Source organism: Dipodomys merriami, unplaced genomic scaffold, assembly GCF_024711535.1.
Source record: "Dipodomys merriami isolate MVZ:Mamm:240054 unplaced genomic scaffold, mDipMer1.0.p SCAF_1, whole genome shotgun sequence".
In the NCBI taxonomy this organism is placed as follows: Eukaryota; Metazoa; Chordata; class Mammalia; order Rodentia; family Heteromyidae; genus Dipodomys; species Dipodomys merriami.
The window spans coordinates 71974030-71991410 of record NW_027202270.1 but is presented as its reverse complement, the minus strand read 5'-3'; the positions used below and the strand labels follow the sequence as shown (position 1 = coordinate 71991410).

Genomic DNA, 17381 nt, shown 5'->3' with positions numbered 1-17381 from the left:
AGGCTGAGTTCAGAGGATTGTGGTTCAAAGCCAGCCATGGCAGAAAAGTTCCCATGAGACTCTTATCTACAATCAACCACTCAAAAACAAGAAGTGGATCTATGATCCAAAGGGGGTAGAGGGCTAGCATTGAGCAAAAAGAGCTTATTGACAGCTCCAAGGCCTCACCCACAAAGACAGAGAGAGACAGAGAGAGAAAGAGAGATAGAGACAGACAGAGACAGAGTCAGAGAGACATAGACAGAGAGAAAAAGAGAGAGAAAGAGAGAAGGGAGAGAGATCTTTAAGATCTTTCCAAATATCATACTGATACTTTTGGATTTAAAATATTTAGATTTTAAAAAATTAGTTAATTAATTAATTTATTTATTTATTTTTGTCCTTGTGGGGCTTGAATCGACCTGGGTGCTATCCCTCAACTCTTCAGCTCAAGGCAGTGCTCTATCAATTGAGCCACAGTGCCACTTCTGGTTTTACTGATGGTTTACCGGAGATAAGTGTCTCATAGTGTTTCCTGCCGGGGCTGGCCTTGAACTGCAATCCTCAGATCTCAGCCATCTGAGTAGCTAGGATTATGGGCATGAACCACTGGCACCCAGCTTATTATTTAATTTTTTAATTTATTCTTTGCATCTATATTCATATTTCCTTTACTTTAATTTTAGGTGATATTTGCATAACCAATAATTGTAAATATCATAGGTAGTTAAATAAACAAAATATTATTAACAGCAAGCCTGACACTGGAATTTAATATTGTTTGGAATTTCTTTGTGTGATTACAATACATTCTGAGAGATGCAAAGGCCAAATATTATAATTTAATGTCACTTTAAAAAATAATTCTCTGTGTAAGGCATAATGGCATGCCTGATGTGAAATTAGGTTGGTCCAAGTTTTTAAAATTTCTTTTACATTGCTATGGCAGGATATGAATAGGATAATTATATGATTATTGCATATTCATTCACATGAAATTTCACAATTCTCCAAACTTTTCCTTTTATATTAATATATCTTGAATGTATTTCTGCTTTCTAGCCACTGGTTCAATAGTATATTTTTGTTCTTCTGCTCATTTCTCTGTTTGCTTGCTTTTTGTAAGTACAACCTGTCATAGTAGACTTTAGAAAAATAGAAATTACTGACAATATTTTTAGCTACTTCATTTTATATATACTGAGCTAAAGGCATGCAAATACAGAAAAATACCATTTGTGAGAGAGATAATGTTTTGCTCAGATCACTATTATGATAATGCTGAATATACGGACATTATTCAACCACCAAAGAACCACTATTTACAACTTTCAGAACAAGAGAAATGATGTTAGTAAGGATATCTACTTTGACATGAATACAATTTTGTGAAACACCATATGAAACTATGACTTTCATTTTGTGTATGTACATCACACATCTAGTAATAACATGTAAAATGAAATCACATCTTTAAGCAATGTGTCTCAACTTCTTGAAGTTGCACAGTTTACAAAAATCTGTTAGAATAGATTTCAAAAGCAAAACCACACCATTTTACATAGGGTGGATGAGTTCTCGTGAGATGTGTCTTCTCAACTTTGAAATGTTTATGGTAAGTTTTGAATGAATGGAGATCAAAAATATGTAACTGCTCTGTGTGTGTTATAGATTTCCTTAAATATTTTTGTTTTTGTAAAATAATTCATGGATAAAAGGTGTCTTTCGAGACACCTTTGTAATGATGAATCTTACATTTTTCTGGCCTTCAAATGATAAATCCTACATAATTGTTTCTCAAATCTACGTTCATGAACATGACTTTTAGGTGACATTTTCAAAATGGTGAGAGAATGGAAATTGGTCCAATCCTGTTAATAATGTCCAAGAACTAAGAAAATCTTTGTTTTTGTGGATTCGTTAACCAATATTAATACTCAGTGTTTTTCGTTTTTGTTTTAGTTTTTTAACCTTAAGAAACCACTAAATACCTGTGGAAGATAGATCTGTAGCAAATACTTCCAGAGTTGCAGAAAAGGTCCTCTATTTTTTAAATTCATTGGAGTAATCTTTTAGCAGTTTGGGCACACAGGTTTCACAGACAGAGGAGCAGAGTTTTGGGAGACACTTCATGACTGAAGAGTCTTGATGTTCATGGGAGATCAAAAACCTCACTTTCCTAAGGCTTATTTGTGCATGCCCTGTTCCTGATATGCAATTAAACAGAGAAAAATCTTTAAATTGACTATTACTAGAATTCTGCTTAATATTAGAAAGAGATGGCTTGGGGTTATTTTTGATTTGTTGAAGAAAATATAATCATGTCTCTGCAACTTTTTAAAAACATCATGAAAAAACAATCTAAAATATAAACCTATAAATATTTTTATCATCTCAGTACAAAGAATTATACAAAGAAATAATTAACTTTATTCATCTATGTGTGCCAAGTCCATATGATAATTAGATTGTGATTTATCACCTGAGGTTTCATGAAAATTGATGACACACACTGAAGTGTACAAGACTTATATTCATTGAACAAAGAGACTAGGGAGAAGAAACTGTTTTAAATGCATAAAAATTTTAGTCATGACTATAAATACTGCAGCAAATTTTTTAGCAGATTCACAAATGGCAAGGGCATCAGCTACAGGGACTAGAGTTTCCAAGCATCTTATTCCCTATGTAGCCATTCACTAGCTGAAGTAAAACTAGCTATAAAATTAACTGTCAATAGTAGCACAGGAGTTATTCCCTGTGTTGATGCATGTGGCACAGCCTGGGGATTAATACTTATCTCAGTGTGTCAGGAGCAGAGCTCTCTTTGGTCACACTTATTGGACTGAGTAATGATGGTTTTAAGTGCAGTTTAAAGAGTTGCCTTCTTTTCATATTTGTGATTGTAGAAGCACCTACCTCATCAGAACCATCTGCACAGTCAAAGTCTCCATCACACCAAAACCTTGAAGAAACACAATCCCCATTGGCACAGAGAAAATCTTTCAATGTACAGGTTTGTGGTTCTGAGAATGGAAAAAAAAAACATAGGATTAGCCATTATGTACAAGTACATTCTGATATCTACATAATATAAATAATATAGGAATAAAATTTTTGAAGCATCAATGGTATAATGCAATGCTTTTTTAAATGTACATTTAATGTTATGACCAGATAATGCCATCACAAAAACAAGTTGAAAAGACACAAAGATAAGTAGCCTATTGTTTTTATAAAAATACAGCAACAATGTAAATAAAAGGCTGAAAATATTTATGTTGTCTTAATGTAGTAATGATCTTTTCCAGGTAGACGTCTATGGCATTTAATGCATTTAAGAAAGACATTTTATGACTCTGTGCCTGTAGGCTTACCTATTGATTGGAAAGTAACTGTAACCTTAGCTTTGTGAATTTTTATTGTGTATTCTAGTCATTTTTATATTCTTTCACCAGGAAATACATAGCTAATAAGAAAAGAAGGCATGTAGAAAAGCATAAGTAAGTGCTGGATTCCAAAGACAGTTGATTTCTTTGAAAGCAATTGGTAAGTTTACACTATTGTTTGCCTTTGACCTATATCAATTAATTTAGTTAATTTGCTAGTTATTATTTTAATTATGGCTCACCACATTTCACTAGGATATAAGCCAAATAGTGCATCATTTTTTTCAAATTTAAATTTCAAGCCAGGAGCTGGTGGCTCATGCCTGTAATCCTAGCTACTCAGGAGGCTGAGATCTGAGGATCACGGTTCAAAGCCAGCCCCGGCAAGGAAAGTCTGTGAGATTTTTATCTCCAATAAACCACTAGAAAACTGGAAGTGGTGCTGTGGCACAAATGGTACAGCGCTCGCCTTGAGCTGAAGAGGTGAGGGATAGCACCCAAGCCGAGTTCAAGCCCCATGACCGACCAAAAAAAATATTGTAAATGTTATGTACAGATGGGTTACAGTTACATGAGTAAGGTAATCATTACATTTCTTGTTGAACATTGTTACCCCCTCTGTTTTTCTTCCACTATCCCTCCCACTTCCCTGAAATTTTAAAGTTCATTTCCAACCTAGTGCATTGTGAGTATCACTTTTGCATTGGTTCACCCTTTGTCTTGCCATTTTTTTATTCCCCTTCTCTTCCCCCAACCAGATAAACATATATATATATATAACATAGGGTACCAAAATTTTAAAAACGAAACAAAAAAAACCAGTGACACAGAGGATATCTTACACTGTGAAATTACTTATGTTTTGACAACTGGGCAATGAAGAAGGATTTTAGAAATTTGGTCCTGCAAATAATCAATAAAACTGCTGGAAATCATCACTTGGTTAGATTGATATCCTACATTTGGAAACATGTTTATTCTAGTGTGTGCTTCTTATGAATTATATTCACAGCTATGCCACATAAAATAATATTCATGGCAAGGAAGAGGGAATGTAGGTAACAGATATTCAATTTAAGTTTCCTTCATATCAAGGCTAAGTTTCTACACAAATGTTGGAAGTAATTCAGTATTCACTTAGTTTTGTGCTACACATTCTATTCAACATTTTATTCAACTTTTAGAGTAGCATCTTGATTGCTTAGAATTACAAAAAAACCCTACAGTTTTATATAGAAATAAATGTCTTTGATAATACATTTAAAACTGTGCAAAATATGTAACTTTTGCAGAGCATTTTGTTCTGTTTTTGGATTTACTTTGATTTAAAATATGACCTCAAGGTATAAAAATAAGATGTTGCTGTGCACCCGTGGCTTGAGCCTGTGATCCTAGCTCTTCAAGGAGCTGTGTGGTTCAAAGCCAGCCTGGGCAGGAAAGTCCTTGAGACTCTTCTCTCCAATTAACCACCAATTAACCGGAAGTGGTGTGGTGGCTCAAGTGGTAGAGTGCTTGCCTTGAGCTGAAGAGCTCAAGGAGAGCTCCCTACCCAGAGTTCAAACCCCACAACCAGAAAAAATAAAATAAAATAAATGATGTCATTCAATTGTGATTCAATAACAAGGAATAAACTATGAAATGACTGATATCACTATGTATGTATAGTTTTGAACATAGAAGTTAAAATTCTTGTTATGTCTTTGTGCTATATTCTCTTATAATATATTCTAAGTTATAATACCAACTATAATCACAAGAATTACCAGCTAGTAATCACTTATTTGCTATAAGGCCCAAGGGTAATGTAATTAACTCATCAGTGACTTTTCACAGTAACTATAAATGACCTTTATCGTAACTTTTGAGGAATAAAGAATATAAGACATCCATTACAAGGCAACCAGCATGGAGAAGTCCTTCTGCTGAACTTGAACCCAAACTACTGGATTATAGAGACTAAGTTATATCATTTAACACTAGGTTATATCATTACCTCCTATGCAAATGAGGGAGTAATAAGTACTCACATGTTATAGAAATTAACATGAAAGTCCCAGCTAATAAGTTACTTTGCTAAAGCATATGTCTGGTGATGTCTAATTTACCTTATAATAGTAAGTAGAAAAACTTTTCACTTCTATCCATACCCTGACTGAAGCTTTTTCTTACTCCTTGTCTTTATAGACACATGTAGTGTTGTTTTTGTGGAAAACAAATTATAATGGAATGTGTACAATTTACTTAACAGGAGAAAATAGCAATAAAAGGTTTTCATTTTTAAAATGTGTACATTTAAAAATGTCATACTTAAGTAATTAAAAACAGCAAAGGAAACATTTCTTTTGGAGAATTTGAGAGGGCTCTGAATGGGATTGATTCTTCCTCTAATGTTCTAACTTCCCTTTATTCAGCTTAAGAGCAAATGCATTCATCTGCACGAAATGATGAAACCTTCACAAGGGTTTACACATTTTGCTATATGGAAGGATCATAGCTGTGAATGTAAGATTATAAAAATGTTTATGGTCAAATGTTGAAAGCATTTCTCTAAAAGTTCCACAGATAAATTGTTCTCTCAAGACTTTGTCTATTATTTTTAATTATACTACTCTAATATGGAGATGGAGAGACTATATCAGTTTTGGGGAAAAGGCTTCAGTGAAAAGGGAAATCTTGCAAATTTCTACCATACTGGGGAAAAATGTCATCAAATTCATTCCTGAATTGTTATTACTATATTTATTCATATATAAATGTTGGCTAGGAATGAAGTAGCTACTCTGTTTCTAACTTTGATCTATGTACTTCAGAGTCTTTTGCTACAGGATATCTCTATGGAAAAAGGAAATAAAATTCTGTAATTAGGAAATGCAACACTGAGATATGTTTTTCCTAGTATTGTTTGTTGTACCTTTCATCTGTTCCAGATACAGAATCACAGGTATGAAAGCATTTTTCTCAAAATAGAATAACAACAAATACGGTTGTATCTGGAAACTAAGCTATCTGAAATGAAAATGTGAATGTTTTTTTCTTATGCTAATACTTCTAACATACGGCCCCCATGCTAATGTTTTCTGGTATCAATTATGTATCTATAGTACATAGGGAGCTCCCCACATACATAATCAAACAAGTTTGCACTGCTTTTATCTAGACAGGCTGATAGACTACTGAGAAGCTTCTATAGGGCATGTGTTAGATGTCTTGGAAGACTAAGCTGGATTGTATATTAACAATATAAAAAATAGCACTTCCTTTAATACTGATAGAGGAAAAAACATACAGTCCCAGTATTAAAAATACTTTAGAAATCATCTCATATAGAATGGAATAAACTTGAGCAAAGTAAATTAATTTGACTTTCAAAATCACAAATATAAAAGTAAAGCATAGAGACTTCCCAGGGTTCAGATACTCCAGTGACAGTATTATCATAAGTTCAAAAGTGGTATAAATGTGGGTATAAACAACTCAGGAGAATTTTTAGAAAGCTTTTAGAATAGCTGATATTCTATATGAATAATCTATTGATATAAATTCAGTGTGAAAGTATAGAATTTCAAATAAGGCAGCAGCAGCTTCTCTGCAGATAAACCACAATGTGGTATTCAAATTAGTTGGAATTTCTAAATCAGTTAAGGGTTTTAGTTACTTATTTATTTATTTTTTATTGTGAAAATGCCATACAAAGGGGTTACAATTACATGGGCAAGATAACAAGTACATTTCTTATCCAGCATTGTTGCCTCCTCCTTTTTTTCCCTTTCCCATCCCTTCTTATACCCCTTCTCCCCCCTACCCAATTCTCCCCCCTACCAGATCTTCCCCCTGCCCCCTCCCCCTCAGCAAAGTTGTAAAATTCGTTTTTTGACATAACGACTTGTTCATCTCATTGTTGCAATGGGTCCACCTGTATCCCTATTTAAACTATTTGTTTTTTGCCTTCCCCTCCACAAATTATACCAACATCAAATACAGTGAAAGCAGGGGTTATACCATGGGGGAGGGACATACAAAGCCACAAAGAAATCATCTTATAAATATGTTAGAAACAATAGCATGAAAGAAAAAAAACATTTGAATACTTGTCTTGGGGTTCATAATAAAAAAAGCAACTTATTTTCTGCATCATTTAGAGAACATACATAGAATATGTTAACTTTTCTTGCTAAAACAATCAGATTGTTAGAGATCTCAAGCATTTGTGAATCTTTGATCCAGATTACAAAATAACTCAGATGATAATAAAATTTTATTATTTTTTAGATTAAAACTTATGATGAGCCCAAGTATCCTTGCTAAAGACTTCACAAAAGAAGTGATCAACACTGATCAAATGACAATGGACAAATTATCCTATGTACTTAGGGAAATGAATATAATATAGTAAATTTAAACATATATTAAATACATAGTAAATTTAATATATTGATGATAGATACGTGCCCAGGATTATTTGAACACTTCCTATGCTTACTACTGGAATTTTGCTAACATAATTTAAAGAAGAAAAAAATATAATCTGATTCATAAATGAAGAAATCCCTAAATGATTTTAAAATATGTAGCTATTGTCCTTTATGTTGAATTTGCTATTTCTGGTTAAGTACTGTCTTCTTAACAAAGCTAATAATAACATTCAAATATTTATGAACTATAATATAACTAACAATTTTTACACATAAAATTAAGAATCATGAGTCTAATGTACATGAATATATATATATGTGGACAGTAGTTTGCATACATAAATACACATTTAGTACATACATACATGTATATGTATATCTATATACAGTAAGTATGACAGATGAGAAACTGGAAGTATTTTGATGATTTTTTAATACAAAAACATTGTTGATTTTTTTCTAAAGCAGTTAACTATATTACTATTCTCTCAGCAATTATTTTTTTTTGCACTGAGAGTTTTTGCCTACATGTAACTATTTGTATGTTTAATGTTTAAACCTTCTCAGTACCTTTCACCTTTCCAGAGAACATCTTCAACTATCAGAGCTTGAAAGGCATCTCCACAATGAAGATACCTTGAGTCTTCCTTTCTCTTATATACACTTCCTTGTTTAACATATCAATGTAATTTACTCCAAGCTCTCAAATTTGTCTGACATGTTTCACATGTTGGCAGACTCACTAACATGTACACACTTTTCACCCTTCCATGTCACAACTGTAGTATAGATTATTGTTTGCTCACTGTTATCCCCCTCTGCAGTTTCATCAATATGTCTTGTCTAAGGCAACAAGCTCAGAATGAATAGAAATGAAAAGAACCACACATAAATGCCGACTTGATATTGCAGTGCTTCATACTGCAGCTACTTCCCTTGCTTTTTCTTAAAGGCTGTGTGGCTACAATGATTTATTAGTTTCCACTGAGACAAGTGAGAGCCAGTGTTCCTTCTCCGTGCATTCTTTTTCCAAAGACTGATTTCAGATGTCAGCACAGTGAAGCTCAGCCACTTAAGAAACCTCAGTAGACTGAATCAGATTCTCTCAACCCTTCACTCTCCCACATAAAATTTATTTATTTTTATATAATATCTATCTATCTATATATTACTTATTATAACTGAAGTCTAACTTATTGTACAGTTTCTATTTCTCACTTGAATAAAAGTTCACCCAGAGTAAGTGTCCAGTGTCTCAGTCTCATACAAGCTCTGCTGTTCTCAATAACAATCTTTTATAGCCCATCTGCTCTTAAGCATCTATAGGAAAATACTAAATATACCAAAACTAGGTTAAGCAGATATCTATTTGTAAGCTATGCTACAGAAATAAACAAACTTTATACAAGTTTCTTGGGCACTTATTACAACCACTATCATTTTATCAAATGTGCATTTAATCAATGGAAAGATGGAGAAACTGTGTCAAAGTTTTATTCAATTTCTGATTACAGAAATGTAAAAACTTTTGTAACATTCTCTATCTTTCTAAAATTATGATGAGTTGGATGATACCTGTGTTTAAAGACACTTTAAAAGGTTGCATGTTTTTACTATTCTATAACCCAGAGGTTTCATACGTCATGTGTTTATTTCTCTAACACAGGTCAGATTAAGAAAGGAAAGTTATAGCTCGGTGAAAGTGGCTGCTGTCTGTAATCCTACCCACTCAGGAGAGTGAGAGCTGAGGATTTCAGTTCCAAACCAGCCCTACAAGTGGTAGAGTGCTAGCCTTGAGCACAAAAACGCTCAAGGAAAGCACCCAGGACTTCAGTCCAAGCCCCAGGAAGCTCAAACACAAAGCAATCTAGAATGTTTTTGAAAACATAAATTCAGGGCATTCAAGTTAAGTATGAACAGGTTTATGAAGTATTTCATTCAATCAATTAGTGCCTCATATAAGTGCTATATATATTTAATCCTTTAGCTTCTGGAAAATACATACTCTTGGTCCAATGAGATGTTAAGGACAGATGTTATTGCTATAAATCTGCAAGAATCCTTTTAGGAAACAGCAAAAATACTTTTTAACAAATGGAATTTGAGTATATCATTTCAAACAGCACTATAAATTTCTCTGTTTTCACTGCAATGTATAAAATTAAAAACAAGCAATATCAGAACACAGACACTCTCTCCCAATTTTACATAGTGACATTCATTTTCAGAAAGTAAAAATGTTGCATTGTTATTGGCTTAAAATTTATTATTCAAAATGCAAGAGTCAGATGATAATGGTGTTATTCTATTTTCATGGGGGAAAAAAGCATCTTGAATATATATGCTGTTCACCACTCCAGCGGGAATAAATGATAATTCACTGAGAGATGCTCTTGGGTGAATTTGTAGTGTAAAAGGATTTGAGACTGAAACGAAATGAATACCATCCATTAAAGAATGAGATGTTTTGTGCTGTCTCCACATCATTCAGCTCATTGTAAGAACGTGCATCTAGGGCTTCCTTCATTGCATACTAATGGGTTGCATTAAACCTCATGATACTTTCATACCAATTCTGAGAACTGAAAGAAAATAACTCCCAGGATGAACATTTCAATAATTCTACCCTTTGAGATTCAGGTCAATTTAGTCTGAATATTCTTGTTCAAATGTGAATATATGTATAAAAATGTGAGCTGCAGGACAGAGAGGTGAAATTTTTGCCTTCACTGAAATAAAAATTGCTATCCTGCTTATTGAATGGGCTGTCAAGTCTACAAGGTTACTAGGCAAAGGCTACTCACTGCAATTTTCTTCATCGGAATTATCACTGCAGTCATTCTGACTATCACACCGCCAGTGATCTGGAATACAGTTGTTGTTTTTACACTGGAATTCATGAGGTCCACAAGTCTTTTTATCTGTAAGAGAAAGAAAAAAAAAACCCAACAACACAAAGCAGAGTTTGCATCATTATTCTGTGACATCATCCCCCACAAAATTCTAACTGCTCTACCTCATCTATGGTGTATAACATTTTATAAGATTTTAGTTAAATTACTGACAAACAATTCCTAGGGAAATTAAAGGCAAGTGCTGAGAATTATTCTGCTTCCTTTTATGTTGTTATTGACCATGCATTCATCATAGACCATTAGGAAGCAACTGATGGGATACCTAAACAAAGCCAAAATAAATCAGTAACCAAAAATAAAAGGTCACAATGACTCCCAGCTATTTTTCTATTTTATAGACCATCCCTAGCCTTCTACAATTTTCTTCTATAAAGTTACAGAAATAATTTATTATTAATTAAATTCTGGGTTTGTCATTTTAAAAACTTTCTAAGAAACATTTATTCATATTCTACCTATTGTTAGCCATTACAAATTCACAAACTTGTAGGTTATAATTGTTGAGTTTATCTTACCCAAAGTAAGGCTTAAGATTCAGATATTTTATAAGTTTTAGGATATGTGCCTAAACACAATGAGATCTCTTGGGAATGGGGACCAAATGTAAACAAATAATTAATTTGCTGTATGTACATATAAGCACATGAAGAACTTTCTTTTTGGGGGGGGGGTCATGAGATGAAGAACTTTCTATGGTATTTTTAGGTTACCTATGTTTGAGACTTATCTCTAATGTAATATTTATGATAAGTATCGACAATATTCTTGCATTTAATAAAACAGAAAATCTACATTTAGAAGTTGAAGTTTATGCAAATAATGCCACAGTCAAAAGTGTTTTTATTCCTGATTTAGTAAGTTTCACAACAAATCTAACTTTTTTCCATGAGTCCAAAATAGAATTCATGCAGTAAGTTCTTATTGAATGTTTAAATCATAATTTTCTAAATTTCTCTCATAGTAAAAATCTAATTACACATAGTCTATGATAGTGCTTCTTATAGATGGATGAATATAAATCACTGGGAAATTTTGCTATCTTGAGAATTGAGATTTCATATGTTTATGTTTTTTGAAAGCTGAATTTTAATAATATTGACCATGATCTATGAAGCTTGTTGAATAGAAGGATCAAAATAATTATGATATTATGAACGTTACCCAATAGAATACCAAGAAGATTATAGTAAAGCCACCGACACAACCGTGTTTATTGTATTACTTTTCACCATAGTCATGATATGGAATCGACCCAGATGTCCCCCTAAGTGGATGAATGGATCAAGAAAAATGTAATTCATACAACACAATTTTACTCATGTATTAGAAAGAATAATATTGCAGAATTTGTAAGAAAATGGAGACTTGAACAAAGTAAAGTTATCTAGATCCAGAGAAATAAATTTTCCCTCATTTGGAATAGCTAGACTGTACCTGTAAATCTATAAGTAAATGTGTTGGGTGGTATTTATGTGGTTACATATGGATTAACTGAAGGATAATGGACGTCATGGAGAGCTCAAATAGGACAATTTTTTTAGAAAGATTAGGTCAAAGCCCACCAAAATAGCACCAGAAAGTGGGTACGTACAAGAAGGTGGGGGTAGGGCCAAAGCAAGAAGGGAAAACAAATAACGTGGGGAAATGGGTGAATGCAGGCAGTAATTCATGATCTATACCACAAAATTAAGAAAAGTAACAGAAGGGTTGGGTCTAAAAAGGGTGAGAATATTGGTTGGGATAATGCTGATCAAAATTTATTCTATATGTAAACTCCTTGTAAAATAGCATGTTCTTTGTACAACTACTTAAAGATAATTTAAAATAATAAGAAGCCTACAAACATCAATGCACAAATTATATGTATTTCCTTCTCATATTTGTAAATCCATTCCTCCTCAGGTATAATAGATTACCAGTAAGGCCTCAGATTTTTTGTTGGTACTCTGTACTTCAAAATGCATCACTGACATTTAATGCTCAAATAAAGAAAGCAAAATGGATTCAGTCATAATTATGAAATTTTAATAGTGAAAATATATAGAGGTATAACTCCAGCTCCTGGCTATAAATTTCCATAAGGATGAATAGACTGAACTCACATAATATCCTTAGTGGTTACTATTACATTTAATTGAATAAGGGAGAAAAATAACTAATGAAGAGTTTGACTAAATTCTCCAATTAAATACAAAGGTGTTCAGTAACCAAAGAGGAATTTATACGCAGTTGTTATTCTAGAAACACTTTACTAATAACATTATTATGATATATTGTGAATACATTTATTTAAATACTGCCTGTATTTCCCTCTTATCTTTTTCCTTCCTTCCTGCTAATATATTTTTAGAACCTAACTTGTGTCATACCTAGGATACTGTACTTTTTATTATATCATTGTTTTCTGTGTTTTTATTTAACTTTAGGTGTTTTGATTGGCTTAAAAAAGCATTCTATATATCTTAGCTATTCAGGAAATATTTTTGCAACTATTGAGATTTCAACAATGATCATTAAATATATGATATTTGTATTTTTATTTTTGTATTAATAATTCAGATGATCATTTTGTGTTAGCAATTCTATTATTACTGTGGGTAGTCATAACTTGCTATATTATTTTATATTATGCGTTAGAGTATGTAAATGTAAACAATATCAGATTAATTCTGACAACTGAAAAGGTAGGCCTGGGTGAAATAAATTCCTTGTACCTTTATAAAATTAACAATTGATATTAAGTATAATATTTTTAACTTAAATTTGTTTTTCTATTTTTTACCCTATTAACACACTGGCATTGTACTTTACATCTCAAAGAGGCTTGCATATATTCCTTAAAAAGAGGAAGTTAGGACTTACTGCTTAAACTTCTACTTTAGACACAATGAAATGATGTTGGGGAATATTACTTGCTTTACACATGGGAATATACATTTATTTCCCAGTTCCTTAATTAGGGATATATCTTACTAATTGTAAATTTATAAATGCAAAAGTCACATTGTTCTTTATTTAAAATCTTTCTTGATGATAATTGTATAATTATGTACAATGTGCACAATTATATGTTATATGAATTATAATAAAATTATATGAATAAACACTAATATGGCTTGTTCAAATATATTGCACATTAAAAATCACATGGAAAAACTGAAAATTTCTTTACACAAACATATCCCACATCCAGTTAAATCCCATTACTTTTAGAGTGGAACCTGGACATCAATATTTATCACATATAGCCAGGAGATAACAAGAAACAGTCAAGATCAAAAATCTCTGGCTCAAAAATCAGAACGTAAAACTTGCATATTACCCACACTACAGTATTTCAGAGTAATCAATATAAAATTCTCATAATATGTACAATTTTGTGTTAATCACATAATTAAATAGCACTAGAATCTTATATTTCATTTTTAGCATTATAGAGAAACAATATCTGAAAACTTGCTTTCTTGGAAGTTTTCACATGAATTGCAGACAAAAATTAAATCTTCCCAGAGAAGTGTAAAAAAGGATATTTAAGGTAGACAACTGTTTATACTATTACAAAATTATTAGTGCTCATGTATGTTTAAGATATTTTACAAATAGAACAATTGTGTTATGGTGATGTCACTGAGAAAATAAAATTAAGCAAAAGGGATCTATTTCAAATAAAAATAATTTTGGAAAGACTTATAAAGTACATATAGAAGTTAGTTTGATTTCTTATATTAGAAACAAATTAAAATAAAACAAAAAAGTTAGAATATCCAAGAATAAATACCCACTTTGAGATAAATCTAGTGAAAATTCTTAATACTGGAAATTATTAATAATTGCTGAAAGAAATTCCTGAAGTAATTGCTGAAATAATTCCTAAGAAAAGTGGAGACCATGTGCCTTGGAATCAATGTGCCTTTCTCTAAACTTAAAGCAATCATCATACAAATTCTGAGGTTATTGTTGCTTAAGTGATACAGAATTGTCAAATAATATTATAAAACAAAGATGGAGAATGTATATGACCTGATAGTTAAGAATTATTCTAAAGTTACAATAATTTAGGTGGAATAGTAATGAGTAAAATGAATCCATAAATATAACATCTAAAGTTAATTGATTTTTAATAAAAGCTCCTATATTATTTGGTAAATAAATGTAATTCTTTTTAACAAATATTGCCAAAACAAATGATTTTTTAAATATAAAAACTCTAATTTCAACCCCATCCTAACCTACACATAAATGAAATGATAACAGGCCTAATAGAAAACTGCTAGAATATAGGGAAATTTTATCATAGACTTGGAATGGGCAAGGACTTCTTGGATAGATATTAAAAACGAACAAACAAAAGAAAAACAATGGATTAGATGTCAATATTAAAATATGTGTCCTTTAAAAATATCATTAGGGAAATGAAAAGACAAATAGCATTTGGAAAATAAGGCATGTGAAGCAAGATTTGGATTCTGAATATGCAAACATTCTTACACAACTTAATAGGTAAAATATTTCAATAGGAATTTCACAAAACAAGATATTTAAATAACAAATAACAATGATAAAAATATTTAGTTATCCAAGTAATGCAAATAAAAATTATGAGATGACAGGACTGGATACACAAAGAAGCCACACCAAGATATCATCAAAGACATAAATTATCCAGAGCAATCTCATTCCATTAAACATGAATTCACCACGTGACCTAAAAATTTTATCTTGAGGTATTTACCCAAGAAAAATAGTAATCTACATTAATACTCTCATGAACATCATTAAAAGTAATCAACTATGAAAACAATCCAAATTGGACTACATTCATGTAATTTATAATTACTCAGTTATAAAGAAACTGAATATTTTAAAGATTGAATGAATTTGATCATTTAGAACCTGAATATTTAAGTGCTTCCTGAAAGTACATCTTGATGAAATATATATATATATATATATATACATATATATTAATTTAGGGCCTCAGACGTTTAAGTAGTCTATACTATGTGCTACATGCTACAGAAACAACAGAATGACCAGGTTTGGTTGCACACATCTGAAATCAATACTTTAGGCCAATTTGGGCTATATAAAAAGAAATACCATCTTAAATAAATTACAGTAAAATAATTACATGTGTATATATATATATAAATAATATAATAAATTATACTAAAAGAGGAATGTTTACATGAGACATGGTTATTCTAAGGACCAAATGAGAAGTACAATATACAAATGTTAAAGTATGTGGTACATATCTTTTGTACAATAGCAGGTTAATTTGACATTGAATAACAACATGCTCTTCAAAGTGACTAATGAGAAGAAATACATAAATTCATACCCCTCCCTCAGAGAAGGAATCATATACAATAGAACAATTTTGTCACTGGTGGATAACTGTTATGAATATTTAAAGCTAGTAAATTCTACATTAATGTATATTTTTCTCTTGAGAGAATGAATGGAAGTTGAGGCCACACGAGCTGAACTTTCTTTATATAATTCTGATTTCACACTCTAAACTCTTCCTCAAATTTCCATTCACATTCTTTAAATAGTTTTTTTCCATGTCTCCCATAACATCTCAGTGGTTAAAATTATGCACCGTTGACATCTTGTTACGGGAGGAACCAAGAGACCTGATGACTTATTCTATAGAGCAGAATGTGAAGCTCTGCTTCTCTGCTTGAGAAAGGTAACAAAGGGGACAGAGATGAGCAATTAGGAGCTTCTGTTGATATCTTAGCAAGAACAGTCAGTAATGCCTATGGATTAAAGTCTTCTGATTATTTAAAACAGTATTTTTGCATCTGCACAAAGACAAGTATTATGCCTTCAAGTCATCATGATTACTTTTACAATCATTTGGTAACATGATACACCAATAGAATGAGGAACTCCTTATAAATGAAGAAAAATGAAAGTTCTGGAAATTCAGAACGAATACATGGATCCAAATTATGACTAAAGTCAACTTGGTCTACTCCTGGAATCATGGCCAAAAAATTTCTTGCATGACTAATTTATGCTAATTTTTGTCACTTACAGACCAAATTCTGACTAGAGTAAACATCATATTATCTTTACAGATTAAAAATACTGCAGGGACTGGAAAGTTGGCTCAGTGGTAGAGCGCTTGCCTTGCATGCATGAGGCCCTGGGTTCGATTCCTCAGCACCACATAAGCAAAAAGAAAAAAAGCCGGAAGTGGTGCTGTGGCTCAAGGGGTAGGGCACTAGCCTTGAGCTGAAGAGCTGAGGGACAGTGCTCAGGCCCAGAGTTCAGGCCCCACAACCGGACCAAAAAAAAAAAAAATACTGCAGAGCACTAGTGGTTTACACCTGTATACTAGCTACTCAGATCCATGAGATTTTTTTTATTTTATTGTGAACGTGATATAGAGAGGCGTTATAGTTACATAAGTAAAGTAATTTCTTTTTGAACAATGTTATCCCCCTCCCTATTTTTCTCCCACTTTTTTTTTTTTTTTTTTTTTTTGTCATGGGGCCTGAACTTTAAGCCTGGGTACTGTCCATCAGATCTTCAGCTTAAGGCTAGCACTCTACTACTTGAGCCACAGTGCCACTTCCGGCTTTTTCTGCTTATGTGATGCTGAGGGATAGAACCCAAGGCCTCATGCATGCAAGGCAAGCACTCTACCACTGAACCATCTTCCCAGATCC

At 32.2% G+C, this 17381-nt stretch overlaps 1 protein-coding gene across 5 annotated transcripts in view; it reads right to left on the bottom strand.

Moving 5' to 3' along the window:
• Lrp1b (LDL receptor related protein 1B) overlaps positions 1-17381 on the bottom strand; it is a 1866674-nt gene that overhangs the window by 159780 nt on the left and 1689513 nt on the right. For all 5 annotated transcript variants that reach the window (XM_070023764.1, XM_070023773.1, XM_070023793.1 and 2 more), the window contains exons 67-68: positions 10585-10701; positions 2899-3005 (exon numbers count right to left, since the gene is read on the bottom strand). In XM_070023764.1, coding sequence (XP_069879865.1) covers positions 2899-3005; positions 10585-10701 — 224 coding nt within the window. The remainder of the gene's footprint in view (positions 1-2898; positions 3006-10584; positions 10702-17381) is intronic.